Consider the following 21,109-nt stretch of genomic DNA (forward strand, 5'->3'; position numbering starts at 1 on the left):
CAAAAGCCAGTTTATTGCCTGGCTGTGCTCCCCCAGACCTCTCTGACCCAATAAAGGTTGCCCTTCCCTCATTTCCCCCGTTTCCTGCATCCCCCATTAGGCTCCAGAATCCCAACTCCCTTGCCCCTGAGATGTCAAAGCTACCCCTCAAGATCTGCTTTCTGCTCCATTCAGCCTTTAATGGCCTCACCTCCTGCATCCAGGGGTCATGGGGTGACCAGTCCTGTAGCCAGCCAGCCACACCCTGCCGGTCATCCTCTGTCCATCTAGCCGGTTAACTACAGGTTATCTCTTCCCCAGTCCACGTGCCCGTTCGCTGATCAATTTGCCCGTCTGCCTATCTCTCTAAGGCTTATTGGAGGCATAGGGATGGTTTTACGGTTTTAAAAAGAGCCACGGGAGGGGGAAATGGAGAGTTGCTTAATGGGTATAGAATTTCATTTTGCAAGATGAAAAAGTTCTAGAGCTCTGTTGAATATACTTCACAATACTGACACATACACTTAAAATGGTTAAGATAGTAAATTTTATGTTATATGTTTTCACCACAATTAAAAGTAGTGTTTTTTAAAAAGAACTTCGTCCCCTCTCTGTGACCCGGCGGGCAGTTACTTTCCGTCTTTCTCAACGATCCTCTGTGGGAGGCTTTGAAAAGGATAGTGGTGACTCCAGGGCCAATGTCTCCCTGAAGATTGTCCCAATTGTGTCAGGATGTGTGGGAAGAGGAAGAGGGAAATTCACAGAGTCAGACTGGAAACAGGGAAGGAAGAGCAGACAGTCAGGGAGAAACTTGCCTCTCCACCCTCACGGATGACATCTTGAGGCAAAATCTAATTAGAGGTCTGAGAGTGAAGAAATGCGCACAGTGTGGAAAAGGTGAGGTGAGTATGGAGGGAGGGAGAGGGCTGGATGAGGACAGGGAGGGTCAAGGAGTCCAGAAGGGGGCAGGGTGAGAGAGGGCTGAGGAAAGAAAAAAAAAAAAAAACCCTATTGGCACAATGTACACTATTTGGGTGACTGGTCCACTAAAATGCCAGACTTCATCACTATACACTTTATCCATGTAACCAAAAACCACTTGTACCCCTAAAGCTACTGAAGTTTTTTAAGGATCCCAGTTTTACTAAGAGATGGAAGGTTGGTATTGCCACTCATGTGTCCAACTACAGGAATCCCAAACAATTATAACACAGCCAGACCCATAAAAATGTCCACACGCTTAGCCAATAATATTACTCCCAATTTACCCTAAAGGAATAAGCTAACAGAGGCAAACTGCGACACACACAAAAATATTGTTTGCATCATTATCTACCATAGCAAAAAACGATGGGACAGTGTAAAGTGCATGAGGATGAGAAGTATCTGTTAAATGTTAGTGGAGAAATTCAATGGACTACTACCAGAACTTTCTTAGAAAGATTGTTCAGAATACCATGTGGTCTCATGGCAAAATGCTTACAGCAAACATTAAAAAAGGAAAAGAAGACAAAATAGTATATACACTATGAATACACGCATAGCAAGTGGGTTTGCAGTGGGACAAAGACTTGAGGGTGATTACAAGAAAAAAAAGAATTTAAGGTGATGGAATAATGGTGGATTTATTCCAAATGTTTCCTAAATATTTTTAATTGAAAAAAAACAACATTTTTAAAATTTGAAAACGTCAGGATCTATTTTGTGTTTTCTTGGTGATGTGGACATCTGAAAAGTTGGTTTTTTTTTTTTTCCTTTTTAATCAGCCAGCCCAAAATGTCATGAAGATTTATTGACGAAAGTAGAGAGAACTAATGAACTAAGATACTCCTTCTGTCCAAACTGACTACATGCGAGTTCATCTCTCAAAAGTGTAGGGTGAGGCTATTGGCCTCACTAGAGATATAGTAAGTATGTGGTTGATATCTCAGGCTCGAAATTACAATCCTGGTTCTACTGTTCACTGACTTTGTGATCTTGCATAGGTCGTTTAAACCCTCAGAGCTCTGGTTCTTTATCTGCAACGACAAAATAACAATTGTCACTAATGTTGTTATAAAGGTCAACTGATATACTGTATAATCCCCAGCACACAGCACTCTCTAAACATAAGCTAGAATAAATGGTTTAAGGCCACAAAAAAAAAATATATATATATATGTGGCGAGAGAGCAGAGTGAGGGTGGGATGAGAGTTAAGTGCAATGGGTAGAACTTTGAGGCTCTGTTTCCTAAATATGAAGATGGTTAGACTAACCTCATGTGTGGGTCAATGTGAGTGATCAAAGCTTCGCGAATCTTGGGACCAGGACTTGTGAAAGTCCAGTCCAGTTTCCTATCTTTGTCTAACTAGCTGCCTAAATGTAGGCAAATCACTTAATTGTTCTATTTATCAGTTCCTCTGTCTTTATAACTGAGATTCGTTCACTCGCCTAATAAATGTTTAGCGAACACTCGACATGGCCCAAGTACTGAGCTTGTTTTTCTGGTGATTAACCTCTAAGGCAGCTGATAACTTGGTGGTTAAGACCACAGGCTCTGGGGTTAGGCAGACCTGGATTTGAACCCAAACTCTGTCACTTACGAAATGTGTGACATTGAGAAAGTTACTTACACTGTCTGGGCTTCCCTCTCCTTATCTGTAAGATGGAGAAAATGAAGGTTTCTATGTTGTAGTGTAATTAGGAAGATCCAATGATTTAATGAATGTTTAGCCCTTCGCATGGTGCCTGGCAGGAACCAAGCACCTGGGAAACACTAGCAGCTGCTGAAATAGGCTACTGCCTCCCCACCTCCACACCATGTCCTGCAGGGTCTCACAGTGGAGTCATAAGTGCTGGGACCAAAGGACAAGCAACATCTCATGAAAGCAGAGATAAAAGTGCCTTCCTCAAATACTCAAGAGCTCTCTGGTGCAAGAGGAGTTAAACATTGTATGAAACACTAAGCATTTAGCCAAGACCAATACAGTAAAGCCTTTTCCTACAGGCAGAAGAGGCCATAGCTAGAAAGGGCTACCTCAATAGGTGGTGAGTTCCCATCACTGCAGATGTTCAAACAGAGGCTGCACAGCACCCTTCTAAAATGTTGAAGATAAGATCCGAGTACTGTCATATGGAAATATATGTTCCTAAATGTCACTTTTAATCTCGAAATGCCATGGATAATTATTTCTGAGCCTGAGGATCACAGAAAGCTGCCACCGAGATAGCGGAACTTGAGTGAAGGCTTGGAGTATGATGGGATTTTAATACAAAGAATAGAAATATTCTCTGCAAGGAGACACTATGGCAATGCCTGGAGGCCTGAGAGAACAAGGTGTGCTGGGACAGGGCAGCTAGTGTAGCTGAACACAGGGGCCCAGATAAGAGGAGAACAGAGAAATCAGGGAAGGTGTCAGAATCCCAAAGATACAATTGGGCAGTATTATCACAAATAGTCATATCACTGTGTGACACTCTAAATCCACAGCTCACTATGGTGAACATTAGACACCAGTTCGGGACAGTCCCTGGTGCTACCCAGTTTCTTTTGGGCCTCAGCATCCGTATAGAGAGTACAAAGGGGCCTAGATCATAGCAGCTCCTCCACCCCTCACTCTGGAGAGAGATCCAAAGATCAGAGCTAGAGTCTCTACATATGGGAGTCAGGCCCCAGGCACAGGACAAGAGCACAGGAAATAGTGAGAAAGGCATCGAATCCAGTCAAGAGACCTGGATTCAAGTTCCAGGCCTGCTACTTTCTAGATATTATCTCAGCCACATTATTTAATCTCTCTGAGACCCATGGCTCATTCAGAGAGAAGATATTAATTCTCTCACTTGATTTTGAGAGGAACTGTGTGAAAAGTGCTTTACCAAATTACAGAAATGTTGATTGTTATTTCTAAATAACTTCTCTTCTTGGCTGTGCCTCAGCTTCTGGCCTGGAGTGATGGCTGGGGAAAACCATACTACACTGCCTGAATTCCTCCTTCTGGGATTCTCTGACCTCAAGACCCTGCAGGGCCCCCTGTTCTGGGTGGTGCTTCTGGTCTACCTGGTCACCTTGCTGGGTAACTCCCTGATCATCCTCCTCACGCAAGTCAGCCCTGCCCTGCACTCCCCCATGTACTTCTTCCTGCGCCAACTCTCAGTGGTGGAGCTCTTCTACACCACCAACATCGTGCCCAGGACCCTGGCCAATTTGGCCTCCCCACATCCCCAGGCCATCTCTTTCCAGGGCTGTGCAGCCCAGATGTACGTCTTCATTGTCCTGGGCATCTCCGAGTGCTGCCTGCTCACGGCCATGGCCTATGACCGATATATTGCCATCTGCCAGCCCCTGCACTACTCCACCCTCTTGAGCCCACGGGCCTGCATGGCCATGGTGGGCACCTCCTGGCTCACAGGCATCATCACGGCCACCACCCATGCCTCCCTCATCTTCTCTCTACCTTTTCCCAGCCACCCAATCATCCCCCATTTTCTCTGTGACATCCTGCCAGTACTGAGGCTGGCAAGTGCTGGGAAGCACAGGAGCGAGATCTCTGTGATGACAGCCACTGTAGTCTTCATTATGATCCCCTTCTCTCTGATTGTCACCTCTTACATCCGCATCCTGGGAGCCATCCTAGCGATGGCCTCCACCCAGAGCCGCCGCAAGGTCTTCTCCACCTGCTCCTCCCATCTGCTCGTGGTCTCTCTCTTCTTTGGAACAGCCAGCATCACCTACATCCGGCCGCAGGCAGGCTCCTCTGTTACCACAGACCGCGTCCTCAGTCTCTTCTACACGGTCGTCACACCCATGCTCAACCCCATCATCTACACCCTTCGGAACAAGGACGTCAGGAGGGCCCTGCAACACCTGGTGAAGAGGCAGAGCCCCTTGCCCTGAAGGGACTCGGAGGACGTCTGCTCACTCACTCGCTGCTCATCCTCCCAGCCTTCAGGGGCTGGATTTAAACCCCACTCTCACAGAAATCATGCAACACTTCAAAAGAAAAGGCTTCTTGGAAGGAAGTGCTGAAATTAAAGCAGAGATAAATCTATATATTGCCTCTTATTCCAGAGTCCACACTCACTATCAGAGCATGGGTTATTAGGCCGAGGTAGAATGGAAGTGATTGCTGCCTTAGGGAAAGAACATTTATTTAGCATCTTCTAGATTGTTTTGGATCCCTGAGCACAGTGATTGCCATGGCTGCACCGGTAGCCAGAGGTCCGTGTCAGTCATGAAAGCAGGTGTCTGTGAACTTGACTTCCAACTAAGTGACCCACCCAAAGCCTGTGTAGGAGTTTACCAAGCCGCTCTGTTACATTTTCTTCCACCTGTGTCTGAGCCTTCCTCTACTCAGTGGAACATCTATTCTGCCCTTGGCCTTCAGGAAGAGGGGCATCTGAGGGTTCCAGTCATAAGGCTCTCTCCTTCCCAAAATACCAGCACAAAAGGCAATACGGTCAGATGGTGTCAAAAAGGACCAAGTTAGACATCAGGAAAAGCTATCTCCAAGGACAGCCTATACATGTCTCCCAGAAACACACTGGGGTGTCCTGCTCCGGATTCTTTTAGGAAAGAGCTGGTCAGGGATTCCAGAAGACCCACCAGCTTGAAAGGCAGGATCCAGAGCTGGAGCTAACCAGGGAGCCAGAAGCAGGACATGGTGGAAGCAAAGCACTCCCATCCCTCTATGCTGAGGTGCCACCGGCTGCCCACCTCCCTCGGGCCAGGGACAGAGGTTTCTCCTGCTTTTTCACCTGGAGTCCCCCATAGCTAAAGAGCAGCAGAAGGCTGAGGCAAAAGGACGGGCTGTTCCAGGTCCCCTCTATCCCCTCACCTCTCACACACCGTTACCACCTTTGTGTCCTCTAGCCAAGAAACGCCAGAAGCTCTGGCTCTCAGTGAGGAGAGACCTCAGCATTTCATCAGTAACGTGAGCGGTTCAGGAAATGATGGGAACCCAGTCTTCCCTCTTACCACCCCTGTGGTCTTCAAGGAGTCCTTATCCCCCACAGAGACTCTGCTCTTGTGCTAAGGAGTATTCAACCACGGGAATCGGTGTGTTCTTCTGTAGCCCAGCCTCTGCACCCACTTCTTGCTTTCTTTTTTTTTTTTTTTTTTTTGACAAAGTTTTGCTCTTGTCGCCCAGGCTGCAGTGCAATGACGCAGTCTCGGCTCACTGCAGCCTCCGCCACCTCCCAGGTTCAAGCAATTCTCCTGCCTCAGCCTCCCAAGTAGCTGGGATTACAGGCACACCCAGCTAATTCTGTATTTTTAGTAGAGACTGGGTTTTACCACATTGGCCAGGCTGGTCTCGAACTCCTGACCTCAGATGATCCCGTCAAAATAAGTCTCATGAAGTTGATCTCATTCCTAGAAGTAGAGAGTAGAATGGTGGTTACCAGAGCCTGGAGAAGGAAGTGGGGAAGGAGACATAGGGAGAGATTAGTCAGTGGATACAAAGGTATATTTAGAAGGAATAAGTTCTAGTGTTCTATGGCACCATAGAGTGACTTTGGGTAACAATATTGTACTGTAGATTTCAAAATAGCTAGAATAGAGAATTGTGAATGTTTTCAACACATAGAAATGATAAAGGCATAAGATAATTATAAATTTAGAAAGGAGGATTTTTTTTTTCCCCTAAGACAGGGTCTCACTTTGTCACCCAGGCTGGAATGCTGTGGTATGATCTCAGCTCACTGCAACCTCAACCTCCCTGGTTCAAATGATCCTCCAGCCTCAGCTTCCCAATTAGCTGGGACTACAGGCACATGCCACCACACCAGCTAATTTTTTGTTTTGTTTTTGTTTTTGTTTTTGTTTTTTTGTAGAAACGGGGTTTCACCATGTTGCCCAGGCTAGTTTTGAACTCCTGAGTTCCAGTGATCTACCCACCTCAGCCTCCCAAGTGCTAGGATTATAGGCGTGAGCCACCACCCCCGGAAAGTGGCTTTATTTCTTAAAAAACTGTTGCAGCATGTAAGGTGGCCATTCTAACAGGCTGGGAAGCATAGGCTCCAGTCAAAACCCAAAAGGTAGGCACTTCGAGGGAGAGGCAGGTGGAACAGGGATTTATGTGCTAAGCAGGTTGGCCAAGTGTACACATTCAGTAGGTTATGGGAGGACCTAGGAATATTCCTGAAGGTGGTCCTAACATGTATGTGCTAAATAAACATGTATGTAGCATATGACCCATGTTCACCTTGGGATGCAAACTTAACATTTAAATGCATTACGATTTAGGGGCCAATCAAAGCTGTAGCTATGGCTTGTGGAACAGGGGAGTCAGTCAGTAAGTGTCTGGTGGTGGAGGAGCTACGACTGTTTTACTATTGCTTATCTCGAGGCCAGAGTTGTTTAGCTGCTAAAGAAAAAGGAAAACCTTGTAGCAGTTAGAACGTAGTTTATTCTTTAAGTATAGGAATATGTGACTTAACCTTTGCCTGGCATGGCCTTAAGTCCTGTTCACAATTTGGTATCTTATTGCCACAAAGAGTCTATTATGTCAATCTCATGATCTCTATTTTAACATTAATGCTGGTCAATTGTTGTGTCTAAACCATAGAAGAGAGGAGGTATAATAAAGCGTGTCTGACCTTCCATTCCATCACGGCCGAGGACTCAGTTTTTGAGGTTTCTCAGTGGGTGGGGGACTTAGGATTTCATCTTTAGTTTACAATATGCTAAATATCTTGATTTACTTATTATACAAATGTATACGTGTATTGAAACATCACACTGTACCCTACAAATATGTACAATTATTATGTGTCATTTAAAATAATAGGCCAGGTGCAGTGGCTCATGCCTGTAATTCTAGCACTTTGGAAGGCCGAGGCAGAAGAATTGCTTAAGACTAAGAGTTTGAAATCAGCCTGGCCAACATAGCGAGACCCTGTCTCTATTTAGGTTTTCTTAATTAAAATAATAAAACAAAATAAGTGTCACACTCCCTGCATTCACCACTATCTCCCAGTTACAGACAGAGGATCCATACAAATTACAGGTCACTCCAAGCAGGGGCTCACCGTTTGAAGGGAAAAGAGTACATGTGGCCAAAGGCAGGCCAGCCTGAAAGAAAAACCAAAGAAGGCAAAACTGCTCTCTACAGTACCATGAGTAACTAAGGTCACTCCCCCAGCTATGAAGAAGCAAGTCAGGGCCAGAGACGGCGGCAGGAAGTGTTTCTACCCTTGTTTCCCTCTGGGAGCGGAATAAAAAATCCTTTCACCTTGTGGAAAGCCTAAGGATCAGGGTAATTACTAGTGCTCCCATCTCCACTGAGAACAGACCATAAGGATGTCGTGGGTCACTTGAGAACTTGGGGGCTCATCCTCAGTGACAAGATCAGGTTTGAGTTTTAAAAGATCATTCTAGCTGTGGTATGGAGAATAGGTAATAGAGACACCAAAAACAGACACAGAGACCACAAACCAGTCCATCAGTCAGGGTACTTGGTTGCAAGCAACAGATTCCACGCTGATCATCTTAAGCAAAGACTAACTATTCAAAGAAGGTTTCACAGTGCACAGCGTCTCCAAGGGGACCAGGTTCCCCAGCCAAGTGGCCGGGGTGGCACTCAGCACTGAGTGTCAACTCCACGGCACTGGCAGCACAGTTCACGCAGCACTGCCCAGTGACTACAGCTGGCTCTCGGGATGGCATGCCTGGGCTCTGCCAGATGCCTTCCCTACAAGCTCCTTAGATGGTGAATTCTGCATCCTCCTCTGTAGGATCTGGAAAAGCAACTTACCTTGGGGAATGAAGACCAGTGAGGCATAAAACTTCCCAAACGTGGAAAGCGTGTTCAAAGACACTGGACAGACAGAAAAAAGACAAACGTCCCCCAGAGATGCCACTGCTGCAACCAGGATCCAGGTGGCCAAGACACTCTACTGAAAAGATAGAGAGATACAGTGCAGTGATCTGGAGCAGGCAGAACTTGAGATGATTAGAATCTGAACAGGAGGCATGGAAAGACAGTCAAACCAGAATGAATAGTAATAAGAATAGCTAACATCACATACATGCTATGTACCAAAGACTATACTAACCTCTTGACTAATAACTGTCTTATTTAATCCCCACAAAAACTCTACGAGGTACAGATTCCAATTTTATGGGACCTAAAGCTTATACAATTTAGGACTGCTCTATTTAACACAAAGAACCTACATGTACAAATAATAAATTAGCTACAAATATTTATTTAAAATAAAAACATAAATTACCAAACTTAGAAATGTTTTTAAACTGGTAAATGCCAGAAACATCAAACAATTCAGAAAAAATATATATTTGTATTAATTAACTGTCTATCTCAATAATTCCTTATTTCTCATGGATTTTGATGCATACTATTTGATCACCTTTTCATATGACAATTATTTTTGTCTTTTGTCTTTTTTTTTTTTTTTTTTTTTTTTGAGACAGGGTCTTACTCTCATCCAGGCTGGAGTGCAGTGGCATGATCACGCCTCACTGTAGCCTTGACCTCCCAGGCTCAAGCAGTCCTCCCATCACAGCCTCCTGAATAGCTGAGACCACGGATGTGTGCCACTGCACTCAGCTAATTTTTTGTTTGTTTGTTTGTTTGTTTGTTTGTTTGGTAGAGACAGAGTCTCGCTATGTTGCCCAGGCTGCTAACTCTCGGGCTCAAGCGATCCTGCCTCCTCAGCCTTCCAAAATGCTGTGATTACAGGCATGAGCCACCGCACCTGGCCCAACAATGATTTTGTAAGACAAGTTCTACAGGCAGATTAGAAAGATGATTGGTCGGCCGGGCGCGGTGGCTCACGCCTGTAATCCCAGCACTTTGGGAGGCCGAGGCGGGCGGATCACAAGGTCAGGAGATCGAGACCACGGTGAAACCCCGTCTCTACTAAAAATACAAAAAATTAGCCGGGCGCGGTTGTGGGCGCCTGTAGTCCCAGCTACTCGGGAGGCTGAGGCAGGAGAATGGCGTGAACCCGGGAGGCGGAGCTTGCAGTGAGCCGAGATCGCGCCACTGCACTCCAGCCTGGGCGGCAGAGCGAGACTCCGTCTCAAAAAAAAAAAAAAAAAAAAAAAGAAAGATGATTGGTCTTTCCCCTAGGATAGTTGACTGAAACGTATTTGTTCTTTTATTGATAGTGTAGGGGCAAAATTTTTTCAACTTCACAACTCATTATTGGTAATTTTATATAAATTTTTAGAATGGTTGTCAAATTTGGTCAAACCACTATCAACTTTCTCTTATATATTAGTTATGGTATTTAATAATATTCAAGTTTTCCTGTGCAGTGACTTATCTTAAACAGTCTTTGCACTGACCCCACTCCTTAACCAGTTTGTCTTCAAAGTTACCATTATAGTAGCATATTAAAAGTTATGTTATCTTCTTTGATGTCAGTATTATATGTCAAATCTGCAAGAAATCTAAATCTTTTCCCAATGTCTTTATATGACTCACTCCTCTTCATCAATTGGATGATGTTCAAGTTTTCTAAGGCTGCATAACAAGCCACCCCAAATCTAGTGGCATAAAACAACAATTACTTTTTTTTTTTTTTTTTTGTGAGACAAAGTCACCCTCTGTCACCAGGCAGGCATGCAGTGGAGCGAGCTCAGCTCCCTGCAAGCTCCACCTCCCGGGTTCACGCCATTCTCCTGCCTCAGCCTCCAGAGTAGCTAAAACTACAGGTGCTCGCCACCACACCTGGCTGATTTTTCTTTTTTTTTTTTTTTTTTTTTGTATTTTTAGTAGAGATGGGGTTTCACCATGTTAGCCAGGATGGTCTCGATCTCCTAACCTCGTGATCTGCCCGCCTTGGCCTCCCAAAGTGCTGGGATTACAGGTGTGAGCCACTGCGCCCGGCCCAATCACTTTTTATTATGCTCCCAATTTGGCAGAACAGAAATTTAGACAGGGCACAACAAGGAGGCTTGTGTCTGCTCCATAACATCTGGGTGCTCAGCTGGGAAGACTCAACAGATACATGTGACTGGAATAGCTAAAAGCAGCAGCATCTAAAGGTTCCTTCCTTCGAATGTGTGGTGCTGCACTTTGTCCCACAATGCCGAGTGGCATAGCACAGTTTGGGGAAGAAGTATTCCTGGAAGTCATTCATACATCAGAACAGCTATTGATAACTTAACTATACCCAAAAGTGACTGTGAACCACACAAACATATCCCACGAAACTTAATCTATACCGAACTCAACTTTGCCTTAGATCCAAAAATATCCATGGCTACTTCAACACCCCCCAGCACAAGAGGAAATGTGAAGAGAGGAAGCGAGAGTGAAAAAGACAGACATTACAACAGCCTGCAGTTAACACATCACTTCTGCAATTTATATAAGGACATTTGGCCACAGGAACACAATTGCCAAGGCTCTTTCCACGCCTTTATGAAGGACCCATACAAATGAAGGGCCCCAAAGCTTAAGCTTGACAGTAGGTCCACCTGTAGGTCCACTCTATTGTTATCAACCAGTTGAGGAAACTGAGGCACAGAGACATTAAACAACTTCCCCTAGGCAACACAGCTAGGAAATAACCGACTTGAGTTTCCAACTCTAGAGCCCATGCTTTCAATTTTCCCTCTGAAAACGCGAGTTTGGAGAAAGTAGAAAGATGAGGGCAGTCAAGGAGCTAAGGAGCATAAACAGAGGGGCAGGAGTGAGAAAAGGAGATCAGTGACGCAAGGTGTCGGGGGCGGGGACACGGGAGCCTCCTCTGCTGGAAGCCACTTCCTTTCACCTGGACTGGGTATGCAAATCTTGAGAAAGAAAATGCATTTTTTTCCCATCTTATAAGCAGAGAAGATTCCAGAAGCTATTTGCTGTCGCCCGGCAGGGCACAAGGTCACCCTTCTTGTCTTGCCTCAGGGTTACATTGGCTTTCTCGCTCTGCGCCACCAAATCCACAGGCACCTTGATCAGGTCACCACCCCAGAGAGCACCACACTGGTTTATTCTGTTGATGAAACTACACTGACAGCATCTGGAGAGAAGAAAATGGCAGGTAGCTTTGATGTACATTTATACCTAGGAGATAAATTTAGGGGCCTGGCCCCTCTGTGAGGGCTTTCTGGGGATATTAAGGTATCTCTCAAATGTTACAGACAAGTTGCCTCACCTTTTGCTCCCTACAGTAAGAAAAGACCTCCCGTGGTTATCTGGATTTGGGAAGGGACATACAGTCCTTTTGGGTCTGCTGCTTCAACCCACTTATCGGATGTCTTAAAAGCCAGAGGAAGCAAAGGCTCTCCCAGTGGCCCATGCTGCAGTTCTGCCGCTGGGCCTCCCAACTGCCCAGCAGACCGTAAGAAGCTCAGTGTCAGTGGCAGTGGAGCCTGTGGTAAATCCAAGAGGTGAATCACAGATTTGGGAGCCAAACCTTGCCCTTTGGGGCAAACGATCAAGATCCTTTTGTAAAACTGTTCTTGGGCTGCTTATAGACAACGGTATACACTGAACAGCTGACCACTGGACACCAGGTGACTGTGGAACAGTATTGCACACAATGAATTGTGTGTAATTTGACCCACTCATCCTAAAGTTAGGTATCCCCAATAGCACTTAATAGACAAGTGAAACTGGTAAATTCAGATGGGGCCCAAGCACATCCTGAAAACAAAAGGAGGTTGCATCTACCTCATTCTCCAGCAAACCAATCTTTTTCTGGGGAGATGGGGATGTGGGAGCAGGAGCTTGCTCTGTCACCCAGACTGGAGTGCAGTGGTGAAATCAAGGCTCACTGCAGCTTCGAACTCCTAGGCTCAAATGATCCTCCCACCTCAGCCACCCAAATAGCTAGGACCACAGGCACATGCCATGACATCCAACTAATTTTGTATTTTTATTTATGTAAAGATGAGGTCTTGCTATGTTACTCAGACTGGTCTTGCACTTCTAGCCTCAAGTGATCCTCCCACCTTGGCCTTCCAAAGTGCTAGGATTACAGGTGTGGACCACTGATCTTGGCCCCAATTCATTCTTAATAGGCCTGCAAATAGAAGGGTCATAATGGCAGGAAAGGAGGCCATCCATGAACTTAACAACAGGGTCTTCCCCCCAAGCTCTAAGTGGATAGAGCTTGTGGGAGACAAAGTTCTATCCACTTCTACAGAAGCCATTAGGCCCAAATTTGTGGATTCCCTAAACTCTGACAGACAAGACACAGGCCTGTGATCTTAGCTAGTCCTAGCAGATGCAACTGCCTAAGACTTTGAATCAGGTGCAAGTGATTCAAAGAAGTAGAGGGAAGTTTACAATTCATTTTGGTGATGACCACAGTGGCATCCAAGGGCCACCAGCAGCAGCCTCAGCACCTGCACAGTGCCAGAGGAATCACCGGCAACAGTGCCAGCAGTGCCTGCAGCGTCCTAGCCAACCACCCCTGCGCTATGACCTGGCCTGTGGTTCTGGCCTCTCAGCTTCTTTTGGTTCCTGATCATTGCCTAAGCCTGGTTTTCCAAGATTCCTCTCAACTCCTTGAGCTACCAGAGTCAGGTTTTCTCTAACCCGGAATTGTTCACCTGCTTCTTTCCTCCTCTTCCATGGCCCCTAGGGTCCATCTGATCCTTTCTGAGTTATCCCCCTCATAGCTCACACCAGGATTTTCTCTTTTCCAAAAACTGAGGAAAAGTGGATTTGTGTCTTCATTGGATCCTTTCTGCATCATAAGAATATTAAGTATCTATACCTTCCCCATTCTTCTCTTCCCTGTGCCATCTCCCAACTCATTCCTGACTCTTAGTTCATTTCCCTACCCTGAAAATTGTGGAAAAAGAGGGGAAAGACGTTCGATTGGACTGTAAAGCAATAAAAATTTTTGTAGAGAGAAATTTGGCAAAATGTTTCAAATGCTCTAAAACTATGCATGCATACATTTTGACCCAGCAATTCGCTTTCTAGAAGTTTGTGCTAAGAAAAGCATTAAGTAATATATAAAGATATAAGTGCAACAATCTCCAACTCAGTAATATTTACAAGAAAAAAATGTTAAATTCCAGTGATGGAATATTGTTTAAAATTTTGTACATCTGGCCGGGCGCAGTGGCTCACACCTGTAATCCCAGCACTTTGGGGGGCCAAGGCAGGCAGATCACCTGAGGTCGGTAGTTTGAGGCCAGCCTGACCAACATGGAGAAACCCCATCTGTACTAAAAATACAAAATTAGCCGAGCGTGGTGGCACATGCCTGGAATCCCAGCTGCTCGGGAAGGCTGAGGCAGGAGAATCACTTGAACCCGGGAGGCAGAGGTTGCAACGAGCCAAGATCGCACCATTGCACTCCAGCCTGAGGCAACAAGAACAAAAAATCTCTGTTTCAAAATAAAAAAAAATTGGTACATCCACATAGTAGGATGCTGTATGGATATTAAAATCATGCTTTAGAAGTCTACTGATGTAGAACAATGTTACAATATAGTTTAATAAAGTAGAAAATAACTGTTATGAATTAGTTTAGATAATATAATCCCATTTTTAGTATATATATATTTATTATATATACAGTTTAGACAATATAATCCCATTTGTAGTATATATATGTTATTATATATAATTATATATATAAATTATTGCAGTCTGTATATATACACATATATACATATATATGTATTATTATATATGTATAATAGTACATTATTATAATACATTATTATATATGTATAATAATATATATACACATATTATTATGTGTATATATATACAGACTGCAATAATTTGCCAAGGACATTATTAACACCAAAGTATTAAGATTTCATTTTCTTCTGGATGCTAAATTCTCGGCAATTAACACTGTAACCTTTGTAAACTGAAAATCAATGTTTTTTTAATTATAAAAATGAGGCATTTATTAAGAGAGTGACCTGAAAACTATGATTTTCCTGATTTTATTTTTTTTTAACTTTTAAGTTTAGGGGTACACATGCAGGTTTGTTACATAGGTAAACTTGTGTCATAAGGGTTTGTTGTACAGACTATTTTGTCACCCAGGTATTAAGCCTAGCAGCCATTAGTTATTTTTCCTGATCCTCTCCCTCCTCCCAACCTCCTCCCTCTGAAAGGCCCCAGTGTGTGTAGCTCCCTTCTATGTGTCCATGTGTTCTCATCATTTAGCTCCCACTTATAAGTGAGAACCTGTGGTATTTGGTTTTCTGTTCTTGTGTTAGTTTGCTAAGGATAATGGCTTCCAGCTCCATCCTTGTTCCAGCAAAGGACATGACCTTGTTCTTTTCATGGCTGTATAGTATCCCATGGTGTATATGATGGTTAATATTGAGTGTCAACTTGACTGGATTAAAGGATACAAAGTATTGATCCTGGGTGTGTCTGTGAGAGTGTTGCCAAAGGAGATTAACATTTGAGTTAGTAGCCTGGGAAAGGCAGACCTCCCCTTAATCTGGGTGGACACCATCTAATCAGCTGCCAGTGCAGCTAGAATATAAAGCAGACAGAAGAATGTGAAAAGACAAGACTGGCCTAGCCTCTCAGTCTACATCTTTCTCCTGTGCTGGATGCTTCCTGCCCTTGAACATCGGACTCCAAGTTCTTCTGTTTTGGGATTCAGACTGGCTCTCCTTGCTCCTCAGCTTGCTGATGGCCTATTGTGGGACCTTGTGATCATGATCATGTGAGTTAATACTAATAAACTCATATATATGTGTGTGTGTGTGTATATATATATATATTCTATTAGTTCTGTCCCTCTAGAGAATCCTGACTAATACAGTGTATGTGGATCACGTTTTCTTTATCGAGTCTACCATTGATGAGCATTTAGGTTGATTCCATGTCTTTGTGATTGTGAGTAGTGCTGCCGTGAACATATGCGTGTATGTGTCTTTAAAATAGAATGATTTCTATTCCTTTGGGCGTATACCCAGTAATGGGATTGTGAGTCAAACGGTATTTCTGTTTTTAGGTCTTTGAGGAATTGCCACACTGTCTTCCACAATGGTTGAACTAATTTACACTCCCACCAGCAGTATGTAAGTGTTCCTTTTTCTCCACAACCTCATTAGTATCTGTTTTGTTTTTGTTTTTTGCTTTTTAGTAAGAGCCATTCTGACTGATGTGAGATGGTATCTCCTTGTGGTTTTGATTTGTATTTTTCTAATGATCAGTGATGTTGAGCTTTTTTTCATAAGCTTGTTGACTGCATGTACGTCTTCTTTTGAAAAGTGTCTATTCATGTCTTTTGCCCACTTTTTAGTAGGATTGTTTGGTTTTTTTCTTATACATTTAAGTTGCTGTATATTAGACCTTTGTCAGATGCAGAGTTTGCAAAAAATTAAGAAAAACAAAACAAGCTCAGTCATGCTGTGCCATTGCCACCTCCATGTTCCCAAAGCCAGACTGGAGGACGGGGCCAGAGGAGGGCTCGTGCTGCCCCAGGAGGCATCCAGGCAAAGACAAAGGCCATAGCAGGAAAGCTGTGGGAGAGGCCACAGGAACAGCCCAGCTCTCCTTCCCACCCAGAAAACCCCTCTGAACAGGAAGAAGATTAGCCAGGGGAGTTGAGGGAAAATAGCAGGACCTTCCTCAAGGCTGGGAACTTAATGGACACCAGGGTGGTTCCACTCACCCGAGTTCTGGGCTCTAGGCGCAAAGAGCTGGGACCAGCAGGACAGCTGCCTTTGAGAAAGTGGTTGAGAATATGGGCAGAAAAGTGAGTGCGCAGACAGAATAAAGCTGACAGGAGACCAGAAGAAAAATGGATCCACCATGAGGCGGAGAGTGAGTGGGAGTGAGAGCAAGAGTGAGAGAGAAGACAGGATCGAAGACCACAGATAAAGGCCCAGTGGGGCTTTACCTTCAGATGGGACCCTCCTGGGCAGCCCTCGCAGCAGCTCAATCTCCCCAAGAGCCTGGTTCCCAGAGCAGAAAGTGCGGAGGGAAAGTAGGCAGGACAAGATGAAGAAGGGGGAATAAAGTTTTGCCCAGGGACCAGGGAAAAGGAAGTGACTTTCTCCTGACTCATCACCGTGCCTGAGCTCCTGGGTCTGCAGACTCCATCCCAAGGACAGTGGAGAGACCACATGAGGAGGGGGCTGGGATTTATTTGGGGTCTGTCAGCAAAGCCTGAATGAAGCTGGGCTCAGAAACCAAGTGTTTCAATGCCTTAACCAATCTCTATCTGCTAACCTGCCCAGCCAATTTCCCAAAGGGCTGCCTTCCGCCATTGTGGCCCATGTGTAGAATTATTCCCTAGCTTAGCTGCCTTCTTCTTTTATATACATATATATAATTTTTTTATAAGACTCTCTGACACCCAGGTTGGAGTGCAGTAACACAAGCAAACACAGCTCACTGCAACCTGAAACTCCTGGGCTTAAGCGATTCTCCCACTTCAGCCTCCCAAGTAGCTGGGACTACAGCACACACCACCACATCTGGCTAATTCTGGAAAGTACTTTTCAAAAATCCTTTTGTAAAACAGTGCTAATCTTCAAAGAAAAAAACCGCTGAATGAGAAACAGGCCTGACTTGTGGGAGAATTTCCCGATCTAGTCGAGGGGTTCAGCCCACTCCCTAGCTGATGCAAAAGACTTCAACTTTCTCTGTCCTTTAGAAATAGGAAACATTCTCTTAGACCTGAGTTGGGGCAAATGACATCTACTGCAGCAGGGGATGACAGAGGTGACACAAAAGAAAGGATTTCTCAAGCACTAATGGCTCAATGAATAAAAAATTGTAGGTCCTTAGTATGTGATATGGTCTGGCTGTGTCCCTACCCAAATCTCATCTTGAATTGTGGTTCCATAATCTCCACGTGTGGTGGTAGGGACCCCGTGGGAAGTAATTGAATCATGGAGGTGGTTTCCCCCATGCTATTCTCATGATAGTAAGTTCTCACGAGATCTGATGGTTTTATAAAGGGCTTCCCAATTCACTCAGTTCTCATTCTTCTCTCTCCTGCCACCATGTGAAGAAGTGAAACTAGGCCTCATAAAACTTAGAAACTAGGCCTCATATAGAAAAAATTAACACCAGGTGGCTCTGGATAGAGTCCCACCCTGCCTCGATAAGGACCCACCCTGATAGGGTCCCACCCTGCCAATTCCGGGAAACAACCTCATGGGGTCCCACCCTGCCAATTCCGGGGGTCCCACCCTGCCTCGAAGTTCCCGGAATCAACAACTCCAGGAAAAAACCTCATAAGGTCCTGCTCTAACCAATTAGCATAAGACACCTTGCTCAGGCCATAGCTAGACCCAATCATTTTGCGCCTTAAGCTTTGTTTGAATTTCGCGCCCTAAGCTGTGTTTGAACTTGTGTTTGCCTATATAAACAGCCTGTAACAAGCAGTCGGGGTCCCAGGGCCAACTTAGAGCTTGGGACCCTAGCGCGCTAGTAATAAATAACTCTCTGCTGTGAATCTCGTGTCGGTGATCCTTCGCGGCGACCCCTGCCCAGGAGGGAATCGACAGTTCGGTTCCAACAGAAGGATGTGTTTGCTTTCCCTTCTGCCATGATTGTAAGTTTCCTGAGGCCTCCCCAGCCATGCTGAACTGTGAGTCAAACCTCTTTCCTTTATAAAATACTCAGTCTTGGATATGTCTTTATTAGCAGCGTGAGAACAGACTAATACAGTAAATTGGTACAACACAGAGTGGAGCACTGCTGTAAAGATACCCAAAAATGTGGAAGCAATTTTGGAACTGGGTAACAGGCAGAGGTTGGAACAGTTTGGAAGGCTCAGAAGAAGACAGGAAAATGTGGGAAAGTTTGGAACTTCCTAGAGACTTGCCTAATGGCTTTGACCAAAATGCTGATAGTGATATGAATAATTAAGTCCAGGCTGAGGTGGTCTCAGATGGTGATATGGTTTTGTTCCTGGACCAAACTGAGGGTCGAGCTGCTATTTCTCATGGCCCTATAATGAGATGCAGAGGAACTGGGGAGGAAGAGAGTTTTTATTTCTGCAACCAGCTACAGGGAGAAGGCCTGGAAATTATCACCAGACCAACTCAAAATTACAAAGTTTTTCAGAGGTTACATGCCTTCTAAGCTGTATGTCTACATGTAAGTGTGTATTTATCTAAACACACAAGTAATTAACTTCTTTTAATCTATAACTAAGATCTGAATCCTGAAGACCTTCCTCTGGACCCTCAGTAAATTTACTTAATCTAAATGGATCCAGGTGCTGGGGTGATTACCCTTATCTTGTCTCCCACTAAATCATGGAGGTTTGGGGAGTTGCTTCAGACCCCTAATAAACTTGTTTGTGGAGGCCTGCAGAGTTTCTTCAGACCCACAATAAAATTTATTTAATCATAAATGGGTCCTGTTAAGAATTCCTTCATTATTTTGTCATGCATTAAGGCCCAAAGAAGGCCTATGCAAAACTCTTGATGGGCTATTGTTACATCTCAGCCTTTGTATAAGGGCACTGGCTTTTAATGTTTAACTTAACCACTCAGTCAGTACTGAAACAGTTGTTATGGAGGCCTGTGTTAGTGAGACCGGGCCTGCCACAGTTTGGTTGTGTCCCCACCCAAATCTCATTTTGAATTGTAGTTCCCATAATCTCCACTTGTTGTGGGAGGGACCTGGTGGGAAGTAATTGAATCACGGGATCAGTTGCCCCCATGCTGCTGTTCTCATGATAGTGAGTTCTCACAAGATGTGATGGTTTTATAAGTGGCTTCTCCTCCTTTTGCTCATCACTTCCCCTTCCTGCCATCATGTGAAGAAGGACATGTTTGCTTCCCCTTCCACCATGATTATAAGTTTCCTGAGGCCTCCCCAGCCACGTGGAACTGTGAATCAATTAAACTCTTTCCTTTATAAATTACCCAGTCTCAGTCCTTTATAGCAGCATGAGAATGGACTAATACAGATGGAGACAAGGAACTTGTTGGAAACCCAGAGTAAAGGGCACTCTTGCTTTGCAAAAAGACTGGTGGCATTTTGCCTCTGCCCTAGAGATCTGTGGAACTTTGAACTTGAGAGAGAAGATTTAGGGTACCTGGCAGAAAAAAATCTCTAAAGCAGCAAAGCATTCAAGAGGTGACAGGGCATAAAAGTTTGGAAAATGTGCAGCCTGACAATGCAGTAGAAAAGAAAACCTCATTTTCTGGGGAGAAGTTCAAGCCAGCTGCAGAAATTTGCAAAAGTGATGAGGAGTCAAAAGCTAATCACCAAAACAGTGGGGAAAATACCTCCAGGTCATGTCAGAGATTTTCATAGCAGCCCCTCCCATCACAGGGCCCCAGGCGTAGGAGGAAAAATTGGTTTCTTGGGCTGGGTCCAGGGCCCCCTGGCTATGTGCAGCCTCAGGACTTGGTGCCCTGTGTCCCAGCCGCTCCAGCCATGGCTGGGGCCAAGGTATAGCTCAGGCCATGGCTTCAGAAGGTGCAAGCCCCAAGCCTCAGTAGCTTCCACTTGATATTGAGCCTGCAGGTGTACAGATGTCAAGAACTGAGGTTTGGGAGCCTCCACCTAGATTTCAGAGGATGTATGGAAATGCCTGGATGCCCAGACAGGAGTTTGCTGCAGGGGCAGAGCTCTCATGGATAATCTCTGCTACAGCAGTGCAGAAGAGAAATGTGGGATTGGAGCCCAGATTCCCCACTGGGGTGCTGTCTAGTGGAGCTGTGAGAAAAAGACCACCGTGCTCTGGACACCAGGATGGTAGATACACTGACAGCTTTTCCACCCTTGCACCCAGAAAAGCCACAGACATTCAACACCAGTCATTAAAGCAGCTGGGAGGGGGGCTGTACCCTGCAAAACCATGGGGGTGGAGCTGCCCAAGGCCATGGGAGCCCACCTTTTGCATCAGTGTGACCTGGATGTGAGACATAAAGTCAAAGGAGATCATTTTAGAAATTTAAGGTTTGGTGACTGCCTTATTGGATTTCAGACTTGCATGGGCCCTGTACCCCTTTGTTTTGGCCAGTTTCTCCCATTTGGAATGGGTGTGTTTACTCAATGCCTGTACCCCCATTTACCTAGGAAGTAACTAACTTTCTTTTGATTTTACAGGCTCATAGGCAGAAAGAACTTGCCTTGTCTCAGATAAGACTTTGGACTTGGACTTTTGGGTTAATGCTGAAATGAGCTAAGACTTTGGGGAGCTGTTGAAAATGCATGATTGTGTTTCGGAATGTGAGGACATGAGATTTGGGAGGGGCCAGGGGTGCAA

The 21,109-nt window shown here is 44.9% G+C and overlaps 3 protein-coding genes across 47 annotated transcripts in view; all 3 read left to right on the top strand.

The window, feature by feature from the left end:
• Nucleotides 1–21,109, top strand: part of BLOC1S1 (biogenesis of lysosomal organelles complex 1 subunit 1) — a 1,086,347-nt gene that overhangs the window by 996,551 nt on the left and 68,687 nt on the right. The gene's annotated exons all lie outside the window — the stretch shown is intronic.
• Nucleotides 1–21,109, top strand: part of TMT1B (thiol methyltransferase 1B) — a 686,675-nt gene that overhangs the window by 629,816 nt on the left and 35,750 nt on the right. The gene's annotated exons all lie outside the window — the stretch shown is intronic.
• LOC126931142 (olfactory receptor 10P1) lies at nucleotides 3,886–4,871 on the top strand. Its single transcript, XM_050748961.1, has one exon. It carries the CDS (start codon nucleotides 3,912–3,914, stop codon nucleotides 4,851–4,853), a length of 942 nt encoding a protein of 313 aa, XP_050604918.1. The 5' UTR covers nucleotides 3,886–3,911; the 3' UTR covers nucleotides 4,854–4,871.

Source organism: Macaca thibetana, chromosome 11 (genome assembly GCF_024542745.1).
Source record: "Macaca thibetana thibetana isolate TM-01 chromosome 11, ASM2454274v1, whole genome shotgun sequence".
NCBI lineage: Eukaryota > Metazoa > Chordata > Mammalia > Primates > Cercopithecidae > Macaca > Macaca thibetana.

Bases quoted from the DNA above. Each gene is read 5' to 3' on its own strand.
- LOC126931142 (XM_050748961.1), top strand. From the start codon at position 3,912: ATGGCTGGGGAAAACCATACTACACTGCCTGAATTCCTCCTTCTGGGA.